The sequence below is a fragment of the Pongo pygmaeus genome, chromosome 3 (assembly GCF_028885625.2).
Source record: "Pongo pygmaeus isolate AG05252 chromosome 3, NHGRI_mPonPyg2-v2.0_pri, whole genome shotgun sequence".
Lineage (NCBI taxonomy): Eukaryota > Metazoa > Chordata > Mammalia > Primates > Hominidae > Pongo > Pongo pygmaeus.
This window is the reverse complement of record NC_072376.2, coordinates 105,950,186-105,971,411: the sequence shown is the minus strand read 5'-3', so window position 1 is coordinate 105,971,411 and position 21,226 is coordinate 105,950,186. Positions and strand designations below refer to the sequence as shown.

Genomic DNA, 21,226 nt, shown 5'->3' with positions numbered 1-21,226 from the left:
GAAACAAGGTTATTGTACTGGGCTGAAGCAGTAAACCAAAACCATGGATGTAACAAAGAAGAAGTAGGGTCAGGAAGGAAGGGGATCAGGGTGAAGTTGCACAATAAAACAAAAAACTTCTTAAACTCAGGTCAAGATCAGAGAGTAGGAGGTTACAAAGCAAAGGTCAGGAAACAAAATATGAAAACCTCTATTTGTTAAGTATTTACTAAGGCATTATGCATTGTTTTAAGTGTTTTGGAAGTGTATTCTTTTTTTTTTTTTCTTTTATTGTAATTATTATTATTATTATTATTATACTTTAGGTTTTATGGTACATGTGCCCAATGTGCAGTAAGTTACATATGTATACATGTGCCATGCTGGTGCACTGCACCCACCAACTCGTCATCTAGCATTAGGTATATCTCCCAATGTTATCCCTCCCCCCTCCCCCCAACCCACAACAGTCCCTGAAGTGTGATGTTCCCCTTCCTGTGTCCATGTGTTCTCATTGTTCAATTCCCACCTATGAGTGAGAATATGCGGTGTTTGGTTTGTTTTGGAAGTGTATTCTTATTTAATCTTCACAACAGGCTTATGGTGTGACTAGAAAAGCAATATTGGGCTTCCTAACCCAAGGTGAATATCATAGAGGGGTGGGGAAATAATACAATATATGATCACAGGCTATCATAGGGAAGGGAGAAAACCAGGCAGGGAGTGACATATGTCAGAGAATTTAGGAAGCCTCCTGGTGTCTCCGCCTCCAAGTACATGCACCATTTCTTCCACCAAGGGTTCTGATTTATTATTTCCATTTCGTTTTCTCCCTCTATTCTCCTCAATGACTAGAATAAATAGGTTTAGATCATGGGCTTCCTACACTAAAAATTTAGGGCAGGTTCAAGCAAATAAATTTAAAACAAACAGAATAAGAGTTTGTCTATAAGACTCAGAAAAATTCCCCATTATTTTGAGTTGGAAATAATTTACTTAGACCAAGTTATTTAGATGATTCTAAAAAGCAGTCAACTTAAAACATAACCAATATAATGAATTGATGATCCTGGAAGATGTAAAGAAAATAGATAGAAGGTGATATTGCAATGACAAGAGATTCTAATAACAAGTAAGAGAAGTAATAGGTGAATAATTCTGTCCTCAGATTTGTTCTAGGAGGCAGGCTGTGATTCTACATACCTTAACTTCATGTTCTAGTGATAACTCAACAAATGCATTTGTCGTTTCTCTATTTTAGTAGTAGTATATAAACTTTTAATTGAATCATAAGAAAATTCTAAGCACCCAGTATTGGAATTATAAATTGATTTTATATTTTATTTTATAATTACTTAGGCAAATAACTTTTTATGTAATCTTAGATATAATAAATTATACGCTAGTGAATAGCACTTTCAATGTATAAATTGTACATGCAAACAAAATGGTGACTTATATTTTTGCTTTCCTTTTCCCAAAAGGCATTCATTCACCCTACTTCTCTGCATAAATTTTATTGAAAATAGGAAAAAATATGTGTTTGCTGCTTTTTCCAAGTTTCACAGACTTAGAAATTTTTTTATGCACATATGGCAATACACAAGAGACTCTTATAATATTTGAAAATTCAAGCTGCTATTCAAAAAATAGACATCTCGGGTAGTTTTTATGTGAAGACATTAAGTGAGGAAGCAATATGAATTAGTTACCTTCTTGCATTACATGGTATTATTTTATACCTTTATAAACACCAACAATACGGATATAAAGGTTTGAGCTAAATTTCAGTCTGCCTTTTGTCTATGTTTTTAACATTTACATTATCAGCAACAAATTTCAAACATTTTTGTCCAAATGATTTAGGTAATTTTTAAGGTGTGCAGAGTTGTCATGTTTTATGTCCAAGTAGTTTCAACTGTTTGAATGTACTTAAGCTTCTTCTCAATATCTAGTGGGATACAGTAATGTAAAGCTGAATTTTACATTATCTTAATTATTACTTTTCTAAAGAAATATTTTTAAAGTCTATTAAAACTTAAGTGATTTTAATTGTTGAAATGTTCAAATATGAAGTATGGTACAATGTTAAGCTGAAAGTATCAAGTCTTAGATGCATACATATCATTTAACTCAGAAGCTGCATATCTAGGATAATTTCTTCAGAAAATGACCATGGATGTGCACAAAGATTGAACCACTAGAATGATTTTTTAAAATTGTATAAACATATAATAATAGGGAAGTTGGCAAAGAAGTTATATTTATGTACACACATACAAATACTATAGTCGTATATAGACAGTAAATAATGTTACAGGAAAAAATAGTTGTCAAGGATGTACTAGTAACTTAATTTTAATAGCATTACATGCAGTATGAAACTACTGTTGCATACATATTAATATATTTACTGTTTTTTGACACCCCATCAGGCACTAAGTCCTGTCGTGTGGGTTTCTGGTTTATTCTCTCTTTTCTATTCCTTCTTCTGTTTTTGTTGTGGTAGTGGTGGTGGCTGATTTTCTTCAGATTTGCATTACTTAAGCTATTCTACTTCAACAGTCTCATAACCTTCAAATCGTGCTTCATACTGTCCACAAAGAGCCCAATTTTAAAACATAAATTTTATTGGGCCAGTTTTATGATGAAACGTCTTTAATGAATATCTATCTTCTGTAACATAAAGTCGATTTTCTTTGTGTTCTACCTGAGCATCTCTGCAATCTGGCCCCTAACATTTTCTCTAGTCTTATCTCCAACCTTTGTTCCATTCATATGCAAAAATGGGATCCTCACACTGTTTACCAGCTTAAACTTTGAAATGTCTGGAATATTATTTTTCCTCATTTTTATCTGATAAGTTTATTTTTTAAACTCAGGATAAATAAGAACAATATCCACCACATTGATCATTTAGCTACGTGAATGAAATGCTCTTGTTGTTGCTTTAAATAAAGGAACTATATATTGAGTAGTATTTCATATTTTTAATGTATATGGATAAAGTCTAATCTAACATTTCTTTAATTGGGGTTAAAAGTTATACCCTGAGAGATCATTTGCTGATAAAATTATAACTTTTTTTTTGAGATGGAGTTTCACTCTTGTTGCCCAGGTTAGAGTGTAATGGTGCGATCTCGGTTCACTGCAATCTCCGCCTCCTGGGTTCAATGATTCTCCTGCCTCAGCCTCCCGTGTAGCTGGGATTACAGGCATGCGCCACCATGCTCGGCTAATTTTGTATTTTTAGTAGAGATGGCGCTTCTTCATGTTGGTCAGGCTGGTCTTGAACTCCCAACCTCAGGTGATCTGCCCGACTCAGTCTCCCAAAGTGCTGGGATTAGAGGTGTGAGCCACCGCGCCTGGCCAAAATTCTAACTTCAATCAGCATAAATAAAATACTGAATTCAAGGCTGGGCAAGATGGCTCACGCCTATAATCCCAGCACTTTGGGAGGCCAAGGCAGGCCGATCACCTAAGGTCGGGAGTTCGAGACCAGCTTGACCAACATGGAGAAACCCCGTCTCTACTAAAAATACAAAAATTAGCTGGCGTGGTGGTGTGTGCCTGTAATCCCAGCTACTTTGGAGGCTAAGGAAGGAGAATCGCTTGAACCCAGGAGGCGGAGGTTGCAGTGAGCCGAGATCACGCCATTGCACTCCAGCCTGGGCAACAAGAGTGAAACTCCGTCTCAAAAAAAAAAAAAAAAAAAAAAAAAAAAAAAAAAAAAAAAAAAAAAAAAAAAAAAATTTAATTCAGGAGAAGAAATAACAATGAATAAAGTAATGGATAAGTAATATGTCTTAAACTTGAAAAATATGTACAATCTTGAGAATTGTTTCAAGCTAAAATTTCCAGATTTCTCTGTGTTAAGGGTAAATTTTCTAGCAAATACATCTTGATAACCAATTACACACCAAATCAAAGATCAAAAGTACTAGATCATCTGGTTAGGATCTCTGTAAGCTTCATTTGAGTCTTGAAACCCCTCAGACCTCTTATAGAATTCGCACCATCACTTTTGTTTTTGGTAATTTAGTCAACTAAAAACGGAGGGATAGAAACTAGAAGGTGAGTTACGGAATGCAACAGTTTTTGAAATGCTTATCTTATGAAGAGACAGTTTAAGAGTTGAAAGATAATGGGTTTCCCCTCCTTGCAGCCTATCTATAAGAAGCAGCACAGCCTCTGTTACTTTCAGAGGAAATTATCAAAATATCATCTGCACAGAAGCAAAAGAAGGAAGGAAAAGAGTTTGAATAACAAAGTTTTATCTGGGAGGTTTGTTTCATTTTATTTCACTAATGCCAGATGCTCCCATTTAAAAATTAAATCTATATTTTAATAAAGGAGAATAATATCTTTATTCCACTAGGCTTTTCTCATTCCTTCACTTCCTTTGAATTCCCTGATTTCAAATATTTTTAATTATATTGCTAAAGGATTTATAAAATAGATTAGACAAAAATGCACATCTAACAAACATTGTGTTACTTGTTTGTTTTAATGTCACTAAGAATGAGCCACATTTTACAATACCATAACAGAAAATATAAAAATGTACTATTTTATATTAAAATGGCTCTTAATAAGACTGTTTGGCTAATACTTAAAATATAAAAATAAATTAATAAGAATATATCTGTAGATTTTTGTTTTTGAAATCATACACTTTTGCTTACTTTCTGCCATCTGTGCATTACACAATATTTGTTTTTAATTTTGTCAATTAGTGTTAGAAAGTTTATGAAACTACAATGAAAAATCAGAGAGAGATAGTCCCTTAAAGGAGAAATAAGATATGTGTGTACATATACACACAGGTATGTAATATGTTACCTTATAAACTCACAACACATCATGATAATATTTATTTGGTATACGGAATTATCTACACCTGAGCTATAAACTAGTGCAATTATTTATAATTTTCTTAGTTGATAAGCTCCCTTAATTCAATGATAGTCTCAGGTAGTCACAGATTTGAGGATTAAATTGCATTGCTGTCAAGTGTTGGAGTGAAACAAGTAAGCATAGCCAGCTTACAAGTTTGACCTCTGCAATTACTGTTCATTTTCTAAGCTTCCTGGGTGTAAATGCATGTTAAATTGCCTTTTAGTGCTAGGAATGACTTTTACTTAGCCAAATTACTCTCTTTTGGTTCATCAGTTAAATATGTACTGTATATAATTTAGTAGCAAGGAAGTTACTCATTCCGACTTAAAAGTGTCCATCCTGGACATTGCATGTGGCCAGATTCAATATCTTACATTATTATAAAAAATGTGTTTGTGTTACCAAAGTAGGCTTTTATATGCTTATCCTTTTTAATGAATTATTCAGGTCATCGAATATAATTTTCAACTTGCTTAACCTAATTTAAGTCAGCATTTGTAGAATGTCACTTGGGTCAATACAAGCTCAGAAGAAAAAAATTAAAAATCAATGAACATCAGAGTGAACATTTTAATTTTCACTTTTTAATCTAAACCTTTTCCTGTATTTGGAGGATTGAATATTAAAGACCCATTTAAAAATATTTAGTTTTTCAGAAACGTCACTAATCTATACAACTATTTGCAATAACTACAGGGGACCGATTGCACTATTTCCTGTGTCAACAGAAGATCTGACCTTGTTTTTCCGACAGCTTAGAGATTAAGTGCACCCCAATAGAAGAACTGTACATCATTTTCAAAGGAAGGTTTTCTGGAGGATAATGCTGAGTTTACAGATTCCTACTGTGGTTGAACCTAGTGTCTATTTAATCTTATACTCCAGATGGCCTTTTGTGACCAAACGACTGCAAATTTAAAAATCAAGAAATTTTTAAATGGAAAGAGCTGGCCTTGGTAAGGAAGATTGGAGATAGAAGGTTATTCATCTTCCTTTTTCTGTGAGTGAAGCAAAAGAATGCACTGCTATTATGAATGTTAGCAGATTTTAAGATCTTTATGGATAAATAGAAGGTATATATACATTTTAAATAAATAAAAATAATAAAAACATTCAATTTAATTTCTTTTCAGGAAGAATTTTCTAAAAAGAAAGCCTTATTTAATTCTACTCTGAAAGGTATTATTAGTAGATTGATTTGAGGTAGCAAAGAATTTTTTACCATATATATGTATATTTCTTACCAAATATATTTCAAGTAAACTGGTAAACTGATTTTGTGAAATAGCATTTATTCTTCCCACAAAGAAACTAGGTTGATTGAGAAGAAAAAAATAAACTGAGAATGCCTGTACTTTTGCTTTCTCTCTGTACCTTCTCTACCAAAAGTACCAGGGAAGATTTATCAGAAAAGAATGGCCTTCTTCAGGAGTCATCACCACAAATACAGCTGGGAATGAGACGTATCTCTTGATTTACTTGTTAACGTGTGTTCCAAAATGGATAACCACATGTGTCTGATCTGCAGAGTAGAAAACATTATGGCTAGATCTTGGAGTTAAAGTTTTTAAAATGTACAATGGCTGGGTATATTTTGCAACCAGCATATATCTACCTAAATATGTATACATTTGTATACCTATAAAATACAATCATGACTCCTTTAGATACAAATCTACATTTTTTGAAACAAATATTAAATCCTCAAATATGCCAGATGTGGAAAATAGAATAGCTCTAGAAAAGTTTGTCAATGCCCTCAATTACAATTACATATATTTGTCTTAATGTTTGTCCTGTCACTTCTCTGCTTAAAGTACTCCATAATTCTCCATTCCTCTCAGCGTAAATGTGAAAGTCTACAAAGGTCAATCTCATCTGAACTCATGGACGTCTCTGACCTCACCTCCTGCTAAACTATCCTTCTGGCCTCTTCAAGCAGAACCTTTGCATTTTGAACTTCCCTATACCTGATCATCTTTCCTCCAGATATCTATCTATAAAGTATATTCCTTTCTATCCTTCAGGATTTTGTTCAATATCAAATTCTCAAAGAGGCTTACTGCAACAAATTGAAAATTGTAACAGTTCCGTACATACTTCCAATTCTCCCTACTCTGAACTACTCTTTCTATAGCATTTGAGTTCTGATATATGTAGTTTATTTATTTATTTATTTATTTATTTATTATGGCTATTATTTGTTACCAGTCTCCCTCTACAAGAAGATGAGCTCCATGAAGGCATGAACATATGTCTGTTTTTCTCATGAATATTGCCCCAACAGCTTGAATAGTGCCTGGCACATTACATACATAAGTGTTGAATGATATTTAATTTAGACCCAAAACGCTTGGTTCTAAGATATATAAGACATGCTTAATCTGAAAAAAATACTTTTCTCAATTTATGAAACTGTACATAAAATTTATTCAAATGACTGAAGGGATATGTATTACAGAGGAATTCAGACATATATTTTGGGGCTCTTATATATTCATTAAGATGTCTAATGAGTTTAGAAGAAATGATGCGATATGATTCTATAAGTACAAACTTGTTTTCTCAGCAGAATAAACTGGTCTTCTGGAAAGGTAACAAAGACATTTCACTTATTTCATAACATGTTATGATGATGCAGGTATGAGAAGTTTAACACTTCCTTTGTTTAAGATAGCATTAAATAAAGGAAGTTTGTTTCCAATGTAAAAATTAGTGCAGTTAATAAAGAGAAAATGTCAATAGAACTTAACATTGTCATAGGATAATGGTTCCTGCTGCTAGCTATATGTCAAGAGAAAGATAAATAAGATGGAGTGATTTATTAAGCAGTGCCACACTGCAGGCAATGCATTTCTAGAGGATTATAGCACTCCTTGGGTGGTGATGTAAGGCAGAGGACTAAAGGCTAAGTGGCCTTAACCCTTTAATCAGTACAACAATAGCACAGAAGCGTGGTACTTGTAGACAGTCCCTGCTGATATAGCAAAATGACTTTTATATTTAGAAGAGACTATAATGATATCAAAGAGGATCTAAGTTAGAATAGAATGCCATCAACAATTCCTTATAGCTTTGTAGATAATTATGTGAAGAAGTCGTACTATTTCAAAATTTAAAAGCCAACAAAGTTTGAATCACCTTTATATAAAATACAGACTTCTTAAAAATTACTTTAGGCAAAAATTGGTTGCTGATTTAGGAACTTGGTCATTGTTCTCAGCAAAATATGTATTAAAACAATATTTGGAAAAAACATCTAAAGATAATTTTCCTTTTCAATAATTTTAATAATATAAATTAATTTATTTTCAGATTGTTTATATTAAATAATGTCAAAGATGGTTTAAATCCAGAACCAACTTTTGCAATCTGGCATGGCATGTTCTTCACTTCAATCTGAACTCAGAATACTATCATGAACTTTGATTTTCTCAGATCAAAGTCACAAATTTCACTGGTTACTGAGAATTTGTTTTCAGATCTGGCATGGTGTATTTTAGTGTTGCAATAACATAAAATAGTGGGAATAGATACTTAGCAAGATACTTTATAACTTTCTTATATGTTAAATTGTATTTCATAGGTATTTACAATATGTATTACATTTAAGTTTACAATGAAACCAGAGTTCAGTAATTCTGTTAAGCTTAAAGGTTTTCTTTCAATCTATATTTAACATAGGTTATGTTTATATATAATTGACAAGACTTCTTTCAGTTTCATTAACATATTAAACTATCAAATAGTTATTAACATATTTTAAAATTATAAAACATTTTAGTTTTTAGTATTGATACTGAGGTAGGTGGTGGGATTCAATTCCAGAGGCAGGGCTCAGACAGTGAACCAGATTGAGCACCGGCTAAAACAGGGCCAGGGCAGAAGCAGCTTGTAATCAGACATACCCACCAGCCTGTCAAGTCAATTTACCATTGCCATGGCAACAATCGGGAGTTACTGCCCCTTTCCATGGTAAAGACCCAATGATCCAAAAGTTACTACCCCTTCCCTAGAAATTTCTGCATGAACTGCCCCCTAATCTGCATGCAATTAAAAGTGGGTTATAAATATGGCTGCAAAACTGCCCTGAGCTGCTACTCTTTGCCCACAGGGTAGCCCTGCTCTACAGGGGCAGTCATGGAGCTGTAACAACACTGCCTCTTCAATAAAGCTGTTTTCTTCTACCTCTGTCTTGCCCTTGAATTCTTTCCTGAGCAAAGCCAAGAACCCAGCAGGCTAAGCTCCACTTTGGGGCTTGCCTGCCCTGCATCAATACTATGAGAACATCAAAATAAAAAATGAAATTTCAGCATCATCATCATCATTTTAGAGGGAAAAAGCCCATATGGTTTCAGACTGCCATCAGCGGCAGTTTGTGAACATTGCTTAGTTTAGAAATTAGCCTTCCTGTAATGTTTATGCTTGATATTGTGCTATTTTAGTTGCAGATCTCAAGATATAATTCCCAAAACAAAACCCTAAGTGCACTGTTTTTATAGGATATGAATCCCCCCAAAACCTAAGTCTTTATGAGCCCCAAAGAATTTAATATATAAATTGCAAACATCTTGAATCACAACTTATAATTCCACTCAATTTGGGTTCATTAATTTGTTGTATTCCTGGCTATAGTCTATTATAAAAACGTGTAGTAATGACATGCTTAAATAGGGAAAAATGTTTTTGTAGTTTTTCATATTTACTTGAATGACATAAAGTTATTGTGAGTTTATTAGCATATGGCTTTTACTATAAACATTTTCATTAGCTAAACAAGTTTTCCTAATACATTTCCTTATGCTTGATTACACTATGCTTTTTTAAACTAATGCTTATTTTCTGGAAGTTAATGATGAATATTGAAGGATTAAACAATATGGCTGATTCTATCTCTTGCTGTGGCCTTCGGAAACAGTGAGGAAATAATAACTATAATGTTCTGTGCCTATTTTGTGTCATGAATACAGTTCTAATAGTTTTATATCCATAAGTTATTTTAATTTTCTCAAACACCTGATGAAGTCAGTAATTATTATCTGGGGAACTGAGTCACTTAGAGGTTAAAAATCTTGTCAAATGTCGCATAGCTAGTAAGTGGTAAAAAACAGGATTGTAAACTGAGCTGTCTCTCAAGGAAACACAAAGACATGAAAATAGTAGTTTAGTTAGATATTTATGTTACTGAATCTTACATTTTTATAGTTAAAAGAAAATTTTAAATAATCAGACACTCTATTGAAGCAAAGATCAAGTGAGTTATTTGAACAATTTGTTTCTTCCTTTGTGATTAGGTAAAAAATTGGCTCATGATCTGTGTTCCTCTCTTTCAGTATCACAACTTACTATGTATTTGACCCAGTTGCAGTGTGCTAAATAGCAGGATATCTGTGAATTCCATGTTCGTGGTGCCTTGTGTTTCCTCGCATGATAATTGTGATTCTATGATGGAGCTGCATGCTTTCTAGTTTGTGTCACTTGTGTATTCTAAGCTCCATGAAAACAGCCATCATGCTGTCTTATTCACCTCTGTGACTAGTTAAATAATTCTTGTTTAATATCCAAGTTGGTGTTTACTAGAGAATGAAGAATTTAAAATAGTAAAGGCAGAAGATATACTTTTAGGACATGCTAAAGTAGAGCTTAAACAATGGATATAAACACTAACTGCTAGAAAACAACTGAAGCAGATAGAATACACTGTGCAGCAATCCCAAATGGATTGTTAATTTGGAGTCTAAGATACAGAGCTGTAAATATAAAGAGATTCTATAAATTTTGGGCACAGTCAAAATCAAAGAACAATTTTATGTGTCTACAGTGCATTGGTGAGTCATGCATTTATCTTTTGTTAAATTTTGACACAAAAAAGAAAAAAATTGCCATAAAAATGTAGTTCACTAGTGACATTGATATATATAATGAAATACATAATGTGTATTTATACTTCTCTGTTAAACAGTGAATTTTTTCTGCCTTATAAATGTGAAAAACAATCAAGGAAAGTTTGTACCACTTCAAGGATATTTAACAAAATGTCATAAGGACTTCATGACCAATAATTTTTTAAAGTTGAAGATGGAGATTTTAAATACAGTATTATGTCCATGATAATTGGGTTTTAAGGATGCATTCTAGAGCTAGGCTAAATGCTAACAGTCTTAATTTTCAAAACATGTTAACTTTGTTTTTGAAGGCTCTGGTCAGTTTCCCCACTTTAAAAAATATAGCCGTCATTATTAAACCCCTAATTACATATTCATAGACAAAGGGGGAAATGGATTCAGGTTTGGGCATGTCAAACAGAAATTGAAGTTTCAAATTTATATTCTAAATAATTTAAATGATGTTCTCTACCACCACCTGCTTTCCCTTGAGCCCAATACTTTAACTTAGACCAATCCTAAATCAGCTTTAGGATAAATTTATGTTGGGGATGTTTGTTCCCATTTTTATTACTTAAGCTGAAGAAAATTGTAATATGGTACTGTAAAAACACTGAGTTCTACTCAGATTTCAGACAATACTATTTTAAAGAATCTATAACACCTGCTTGTTTTTGTTTTTGTTTTTGAGATGGAGTCTCGCTGTGCCGCCCAGGCTGGAGTGCAGTGGCAAAATCTCGGCTCACTGCAAGCTCCACCTCCCAGGTTCACACCACTCTCCTGCCTCAGCCTCCTGAGTAGCTGGGACTACAGGTGCCCGCCACCACGCCTGGCTAATTTTTTGTATTTTTAGTAGAGACAGGGTTTCACCATGTTAGCCAGGACGGTCTCGATCTCTTGATCTCGTGATCCACCCACCTTGGCCTCCTAAAGTGCTGGGATTACAGGCGTGAGCCACCATGCCCAGCCAGCACCTGTTTGTTCAATCATTTAAATTTAGATTTAAAAATGTTTTCTCAAAATCACCCTTCAATTTTTTAGTGTCTCTTAGGAAAGAGCTTCTTTGTTTTGTTAAATACTAAAATAGTAATTTTAATTATGGAACATATTCACAGGTAGTTCAAAGAAGTCAAAGAAGATGTTGATTGTACTAGTTCTTGTTTTATAAGTAGAAATATGATTTTTGCCTCATGTTCTTTGATTTCTTTTAACTCTTCGAAAGCCCAGTTGAGCATGAGAAAGGATTTTCTGACTCAGGTCATGAGGAGTTGGTATCAAGCTAAATAATTTTCAGGGCCATATAGTATGCATATAGTTCATAGCATAATTGCTTAGGAGTTCATCACAGTTCATTAGGAATGTAAACCAATGCATTCACAGCTTAAAATCATGGCACTGTTTTCTAGTACAGAAATTACTCTTCACTATTGGTTGAATTTGAACATTCACTTTCAGCATGAAAGTTCAACTTTTTTTATTAGTTGTGAAGAATTGTGTGATAAAAAGAAAGAAAATGGGCACCTCATCATGTTTTAAATTAGCATGGGGCAATTCTCAAGTGGATGTGACAGCACTCAGAATGCATTTTGGTCCCTTTGTTAAGGACTGCCAATCATAATTAACAACAACAGAGACGTTGTTCGAGCCTAAATAAAAATTATGGAGAGCTGTTTTAATTTAATACCTGTAAGAACAGAATGTAGAAAAAAACCTGTCTTTGTAGTCGAGTTAACCTGTCATGGGGAATTACTCTCATTCTTCCTCTGTTCACTAGGGTCAGTAAACAACAGAGCTAGTCAATGTCATTTTTATTATATTCAAATTGAATGTGAAATATTAGATAACAATATAAAGAAATGGCTTTAGCTACTGCATTCCAAGGCTTGAATCCTTTGAGAGTTTGTAAATAGGACATTGGTAACTTTCATATATTTGATATCTACACTATTAAAATTGATGTCTTTTTGAGTTATTCTTCTGTGCAAAGTTTTAAAGAGATGGTCTCTCATCAACAATCTCTTCTGTTGCCTAATTCAATAGAAAAGAATGTCTGACTCTTCTTTTTGTGGATATGAGAAAGTTGGATTGTGTATAATAGTGTGATCCATCTGACAGTAGGAAGAACTCTTTATTTTCTTCCAAAAATTGTCTTGGGATTTCAAAATCAGTGGGTTGTCTCTTATGTTAACTCTTGTGCAACAGCATCAAATTATTTTCAGTATTTCTAACACTCCTAAAGGCCCACTCTCTATTCATCACTAGCATCTGTGGAGCTATTTGATCTTTAAGAAAACTACCAAAGGAATTTTCCTTCTTTATTCTTTTCAATAATTCTGGCTGCTCCTCTCATCAGAAATGGTTTATTTTGATCTCAATTTGGTTAAGATCCATTGGAGTGATGTTGAACACTCCTGCAAGAACTGTGTTTTTCTTATTTAGGATGATACTCAAAGCGTATAGGCCAGGCCTGGCACATAGTATAGTCGTGAAATATTTATTAAACCCTAGTTAAGAGTTATTCCTTATTTTCCTTTTGCTACTCATGTTCCTGGCACATTGTTGGTGCTTAATAAATGCTTGCTGCTAAATAAACATATATGTGGTTGCTTCAAATATTTTACATGACTATAAATATTTCTATTTCCCATAATCAGACACAAACATCTGAAGATAACTCTAAAATTTCCCTTTGCATGTAAACAGAGAGCAAATTACATACAACTACATTTGCTAAGTCATTGAAGTCCTCTGGAGCCCAGATGATAGAGAGTCACTGCCAATAAACTAAACATAAGAGACTTCTAAAAATCAAATCCAGTTTCATTTAAGAATATTAATTGAAACGAGATGTATGTAGACATGGAGATAAGGGAGGACATAAAATGACAACAAAACTTGTATAAAATTGTCCTCTCATTCGTGCATTTTACAACCTAATTCACAAGGTCTTAATGTTCCAGCCAAACAGATGTACTGAGTTTATCTCTATAATGGACCATACTGCTTTTGCACAGTTGGATTCCCTGAGCTATTTTTCCAGAATGCTTTGAAGTTACAGATTTTTTTAAATGTCAGGATTAGTAAACAACTCACATATATTTAACATTTTTCTGCTTTTAGCTGTCCCTGAACTCTTTTTTAGAAATCCGTCTGATAACACATGAAATGCCTCTTTATCCCTGTTCAATCTGGTACAGTGGCTCAATGAAGACTGCAATTCTGAAATAACAGCTGTACTTCCTCTTAAAAGACTGTATTTTTATTGGAAATACCACCAGTTCCAACTCAATTGCCTATACATGGACACTGTCATTGATTGATTCTCTTTTTCATAGGGTTTATAAGCCTTTTCTTAATTTATTTTTAATCAGAGCATAAAGATGCTCTCAGTATCTTTTAATGAATTCACCTTTTCATTGTTAGCAAGTGGAAGAATAGCAGCTTTTCAAAGATGAAGTAGCTAATCATATGCGATTCAGCATTATCTGTCATTATAAATTTGTATAAATGTACAATCAACCTAAGGCTGTGCAACTCATTTAAGGGAGCAGTGGGATAGAAAGGTATTTAACATATTTATAACTTTTGTTATCTGTTGCATGTTTATAGAACTAGAAAAGCATGCTAACCATATGGGTAATTCTGTTTATCTTTTTTTCCTGGGTGTGCTCCAAAACTTATTGAAATTTGGTCACTTGGAGGAAGAATTCAGAAAGCCAATCCATGAGCACGTCAACATCTTCACAAATGAGGCTTCAACCAAGAGGATGCCTTACTTATAAACTTCTCTTAGCTTCTTACAACAACTCAGTGGGGGCATTACAAATAAATTTCTTGTTGGTTTAGTGAGTTTTAACTCATTTGTGGATAATTTTAGTGTTTTATTTGAGACTATAATTTAATAAACAAAATATTGCAGCTAACCTCCATGCTTTATTTAGTTAAGTATTTAGCATCCATTCATTAAATTTATCAATATGAATTTATTAAATGCCTAACATGTACAAGGCACTTAACTATAAGTAAAGAGACTACACAGATTAAATAGTACACTATCTTATATTCAAAGGACTCAGGTGGAGACGTTTAAAAAAAGGAATTACACTATGGTTGGTAAGTACTATGACAAATACATCTTGAGGAGTATAGAAGATGGTTCTCAATCCCAGGAAAGACTTCTTGAAAGTAGAGAAATAAAAGCAAAAAATTAGAGGATGAATAGGAACTTGCTGTATAAAGACAGAGAGTGGGAGTAGAGTCTAATCAGGTACTGGTAACAAAGGCACTCCAGGAATTGGAAAGAGCACATACAAAGGTGAAGAGGTAGGAAAGAGTCTTGTCTTATGGTCAGGGACAAAAACCAGTTTGGAGTAACTGGGCAATTAAATGTGAGGCACGAATGCTAAGAGATGAGAACTGAGCCTTGGACAGGAGCCAGGTGATGGAATATTGTTTATGCTCTGAGGAACTCAGACTTCTAAACTGCGGGCATTGGGAAGCCAAGAAAATATCTGAAGAATGGGAATTATGTGTTTATCTTTCCATGGCATGGATAACTTGGGTATATATGCAAGTATGTGAATCGTATATTTGCAGGAGACAACACTGGAAGAAGAAAGACTTATGAGACTCCCATAGTTCAGGTGAAAAATGAGGTAGCCTCAATCTAGGTGACAATCTAGGCTAATCTTTCTAGATAAGAAGAGATTTCCACTTCTAGAAATATTTAGTAGGTAAAATTGACAGGACTTGATTATGGTTGGATATGCAAGATGAGAAAGAGGAAGAAATGAAAACTATTTTCAGAGTTTCTAACATGAGTCTGAGTGGTTGGTGGTGGATCAGCTGGAATAGAGAATGTGAGAGGCTAAGAAGGTTCAAATTCTAAAATGAATTCCATTTTTGGCATGTTCAAATTTATGGTGCCTCTGGTATAGTCAGAGAGTTGCCTAGGTAACAGTTGAATATACAAATCTGAAGTTCAAGAATAGATGATGTAGATCTGGGAGTCATCAGCATGTTGGCAGTTGTTGAAATCATGCACTGAAAAATTGAATAAATTGGAAGAAGTAAGATGAAAACAGAGGTTAATTATATCTAGGTATATCACCTCCTATTTCTGGTCAATGCTCATGTCTATCAACATCCTTGTCATCCTTCCCTATTTATTCACAACTTTGACACATGGCTCAATTTCTTTTTCTCCAGTCTAATCCAAGCCATCATTACAGCTGGTTCACCTAACCCTTTCATCTCTCAGTTCCTTGATCAGCTTTGAAGTCCTTCACCAACTCTTAACATCTGGAATTTGTATCCACATACCTACAACATGTTCTCCTCTATTACATTTCAAAAAAGATTAGGCTTAGATGTCCTATTTTATAAATACAGGCTCCAAACTCATTTATAATTGTGTTTTCACTCTTTTTCTGTAATCTTATTGAGACCTCTACTACTCTCTCCTACTACTAACTACTCTATCTTTTTTTTTTTTTTTTTTTTTTTTTTTTTGAGATGGAGTTTCACTCTTGTCACCCCGGCTGGAGTGCAATGGCACGATCTCGGCTCACTGCAACCTCCCCCTCCTGGGTTCAAGCAATTCTCCAGCCTCAGCCTTCTGAGTAGCTGGGATTACAGGCGCCCACCACCATGCCTGGCAATTTTTGTATTTTTAGCAGAGATGGTGTTTCACCATGTTGGCCAGGCTGGTCTCGAACTCCTGACCTCAGGTGATCTGCCCACCTCGGCCTCCCAAAGTGCTGGCATGTGCCACCACGCCAGGCCTACTCTATCAATTTCTACTCTTACTCTTCATTACATTCGCATTCTTGGTCCTTCTATTTATAGTTGCTCCATGTATCCCATGATGTACTATTTCAATCATTATCTACATCAAAATGATCTACAATCATTTGTCTTGTTATCCCTTTTTTACATATGCATAACTATCTGCCGCTGAGTCTAATTCATTATGTTTTATTTATTTAGTAAACACTTATGTGACACTTACATAAGTTATATCTAAGAACTTCACAATTTTAATCATTCATTAATAAATTCTCATAAAAACCCATGAGGTGGGTACATCCAGGATGTTCTCTGCAAGAGGAATTCACACCATCACACAAGTTTATGACTCCCAACCTGGAACATAAAATTCTTCTTTAATTGGGATGCTCTCTGTGGAGAAACCAACTACCATGCTGTGAGAAAGTCAAACTATCCCATGCAGAGTGACCTCATGGAGAGGCCCAAGTGGAGAAAAAGCTGAGGCCACTAGCCCACAGACCGCATCAACTACCAGACATGTGAGTGAAATGAACAAGCCTTTGGATGATTTTAGCCTCTGGCCTCTGAATTGTCTAGCTGAAACCTCAGACATCATAGGGCAAAGACAAGCCTTTTTTGCTTCAATAATAAATTTATTGTTAAATCCAACAAAAACCTTTCAAGCCTTAATTTCATTTGATTCTTTGAAAGGTTTAACACAGTCAACCAAACGTATACTACTAGCTGCTCTGATTTTCACTTGTGCATTTATAGTCACTCCTTATCAGGCACCGCTGAGTGCTCCTCTACCCATTCCTTTCCTTAGAGCTCTGTCCTAGGCTTTGTATGGGCCAGTGGTCCTCAATCAGGAGTTTGCAATTAAGAGCAACTACTCTGTGTGATCTCATTAACTCCCATGTCTTCAAATTTTCCTACATTCCAATATCTCCTAAATATATATTAAGTCCAGATGTCTCTTCTGTGCATCTGACAAATATATCAAACCACTAAGCACACATTAGTAATACTCTTTTGGATGTTTCACAGATAGCTCAAACTCAATGTGCAGCAGAATGAATGTATCATCTCTCCTGTCGTATCTGTTTTTTCTGTTTTATTTTTTCAGTAAATGAGATCAACATCCAATATACATAATTTTCTATTCAAAAACCTAGGACAAAACTTTATCTCCTTTTTTTCTTCAGTACTGACCCCCACACCACTCTATAGCTAATCAAAGCCTATTGATTCCATTTCATCAATACTCTCCTCTTGACTCCCAAAGCTACCTTACCTTTGAGCAAGCCCCATCAACTCTTTGCTCAGTTATTGTAATAGTCTTCTAACTTGTCTCACTTTTCACATTGCCTTTTTTCAATCTATTCTCCACATTATAACCAGAATATTTCTAGAGTAAAATTTGCATCTGTATTTTCCCATTTATTATCTTTAAATATCTGATCATTTCAAGGATCTGTTCAAACCCCTTATAATAACAAATGCAGCTTCAGCCTCATCTTTACTAGATCCTCTCTGCTTGGACTATCTTAATTTCTCTCTCACTTCTTGGTCTGAAATTCCGTCCTAACCATTTATGTCTCCTTTTCTCCATTCATCTTCCTCAAGAAGCTCTTTCCATAGTTAACTCTGTCTCTCTGTATAAAGTGTTAACTTAAAAAGCCTTCTCTGCGACATTAACATATATTAAGCACTTCTACACCTATGATCTCCTAACAGTCTATGCTTATCCTATCACAGAACTTTCTACCCACAATTGTAATCCTGTGTTTACATGTTCGTGTCTCATTAGACTTCTGTTGTGGCGCAATGATGGCAAAGACCCTCTTGCTCACCATCATACACTCAGTGCTTAGCAAAGTTCTACTTAGATAGTGTGGATTAAATATTTACTGAGTTAATTATTAATGAATGAACTAAAAGTGTCTGTGAAAAATATACAGTAACAGGTAAGCTTAGAGCCCTGGATATGGAAAGGTGGAGGGAAAAGCATGCTTACAAAAGGTTTAAGGGCTAGATTAGAAGTTAGCAAGTCAGATGAAGGTTCTAGACTAATCTTTGATTAAATTAGAATAGAAAAATGAAGTTAAATGGAAGGTCCCACAGAAAATAGGAATAAAAAGTAAGATGTTATTGAGAGTTGTAAATATTAGCACAAAAGTATAATGTCTCCATTGTAGCAAACATCTCTCCTCTTCAATATATGTGTAGAGCTTGCAAGAGACTATCAATTTTCTTACTATTTCATTCTCTATGAGGCAATAGTCTCAAGTAAGGAATGCAATAAATATTATTCTATTTTGAAACAGTGAGAGCCAAATAATTAATCAGACAAGTTTAAAGAGTTGGGCAGATTGGATATTAAATAACAGAGCAAAGACATTCTTTAGAAAATAGTGAAATTGTAAGTTAAATCACCAGTAAAGATTACATATCAAAGTAAAAGATAAAACATAAAATTTCTCATCAGTCTCAAATTAACCAAGGTCTTTTCAATGTCAATATTTTTAATGCATGAAATAATGTCTCTGAACAAAGAACAAGTCCTAACATTTCTTACATATGTAAATAATTAAATAGTAACTTCTCTGGTAATAAGTAATTTCATCCTTGTAAGGCTATTTCTCAGAAAGTCGGAGTTTGGAGAGGAAAATCTGATCTTGATGTTTTCTGTGAGCTTTACCTTTGACATTCACTTTTCCTTTGTTGATGATTTTAAACTTACATCAAAAGACAATGTACCATTATTGCTGGAAACCTGGTATGTCTGAGATCCACTAGGAGGGAGTAGAAAATGTTCTTTTCTGAGCATTTCTGTGAGGACCCTTTAGAACACTCATTGATGTCAGATACAGAACCTTATTAACTGAATACATGGCTTTGGAAACATCACATTCTATTTTTTTTTAAATACTAGAATGTACTTTTGCTCCTTACCTTGTTGTACAAAAGATCCATACACAAACCACATGGAGTTGTAGAGAGTAGTAGATGTCATTGATCCCATTTGTAATCGTGGGGGATTAAGCCAGTTCAAGAGGTAGACCAGTAGACCCACCAGAAGGACTGTGCCAGCAATGCAAGCCCATAGAGAGAGATCAAATGGTGCAAGACAGGCAAACATATCCACTGTCTTTTCAGCCCTTCGAAGTAGTACCCCCACTGAGTAGTCCATGTAACGTGTTGTAAAGTCCACCACATTTTCACGATCTGGAGTGATGGTTAAAGCAGAAATCCCTATGTCGGCTCTCTGAGAAATTGAAAGAGAAAGGAATACATTAACAGTGTGAAAAATAATTTCATTTGTGCCACTTCAGCTTGCCTGGAGGAAAAAAAAATAGATGCCTCAGGCAATATAAATCTTTTTATACAAACTGAAACACTGCAAAGACTTCTTACAGAAGAGCCATGTGTGAATTTTGCATTTCTTACTGAAAATCTTGCCCCACCAGAGTCAGACAAATTACCTTGTTCATATTATCAGCGCATGGAAAATCAGTGAAGAATATTTCAGACACTGATAACACAGGGAGAAAACTGTCTTTTTTCGTGGGTTATTTTATCAAAGCCATCATTAATAGTAAAGGAAAAGCTTATACTGGAGAATCCTTTCTAGGAACATGTTCCCAAGATATTCAATATGTTCTCAACATGTAAATTATTAGGTGGGCTATTTAGAAACTTCAACATGGCATTTTACCATTGGTTTATATTTCTCTTCATAGAAATTTATATTATTGGGCTCTAAACAGATTTGTTAGAGTTTTTACAGCACTAAGGTGTCATATGCCAAAGGTCACCACTATGATTGTATTGTATAAACTTCAGAAATATTTTAATGAACTATTAATGATTAAGGAAAGAGAATTCTTCTTGGAGTAATAATCCCTTTCTAATGTGTCTTCTTAGATTCTCAGTGATAGCACCCTTAACTACAGCATTTACTATTTATTTAAAACATAACAGAATCTCAGCAAAGCAGAGGGTAGATGACTTCACATTTAAACTGCATAATATGATAATACATATTTAAATATCTAAAAGGTGTGTCTTTTTTGAAATAATGATCTTCAGCTGTGATTAAAGCTGCAGGATGTCCCTTCCAGACAAACACAATCACTAGTAAACTATTTTTTGAACATTTTCTCGTATTTTCTTTTTAATTGTTTCAGGAAAGAAGATAGAACTTGTGTTTATAGCTTTTGGGAACAAAAACCAAGAAAGATATGAAAAGTAACATCCCTAGTAGAATGCTAAACCAACTTGGATGAATCTAGTCTCAAAATAATAATGCTTTTAAAAGTATTCTAGCTAAAGTTAAGCAGTGTGGGTATGTGTTTGTATGTCTGTGTGTACCAAGTTCATATATATTTGTTGTTAGGCCCCGTGCTAAGTATTTAAGTATTTTTTTTTTTACTTAGCCCTTACAATGAACTATGAATTATGTATTTTCCTCTGCATTTCGTAAGTGGAGAAACTAAACCTTAGAAGTTTAAGTAACTTGTTCAGATCTCAGTTAGTAAGTACAGAAGTCAGATATTAAAGCTATGTTTTTCTTATTCCGAAGGCTGTGCTCATAATCATTTTACCATATTGCAGGTAACATTCATTTTCCAAATGAACCATATAGTAGGCACTCAGGGTAATTGGTTCTAGGAAATTTTTTATATTAAAAG

General features: G+C 34.2%; 1 protein-coding gene across 2 annotated transcripts in view; it reads right to left on the bottom strand.

Moving 5' to 3' along the window:
* Positions 1 to 21,226, bottom strand: part of GRID2 (glutamate ionotropic receptor delta type subunit 2) — a 1,522,941-nt gene that overhangs the window by 316,190 nt on the left and 1,185,525 nt on the right. For both annotated transcript variants that reach the window (XM_063663917.1, XM_063663916.1), the window contains exon 11: positions 19,488 to 19,800. In XM_063663917.1, the coding sequence (XP_063519987.1) occupies positions 19,488 to 19,800 (313 nt within the window). The remainder of the gene's footprint in view (positions 1 to 19,487; positions 19,801 to 21,226) is intronic.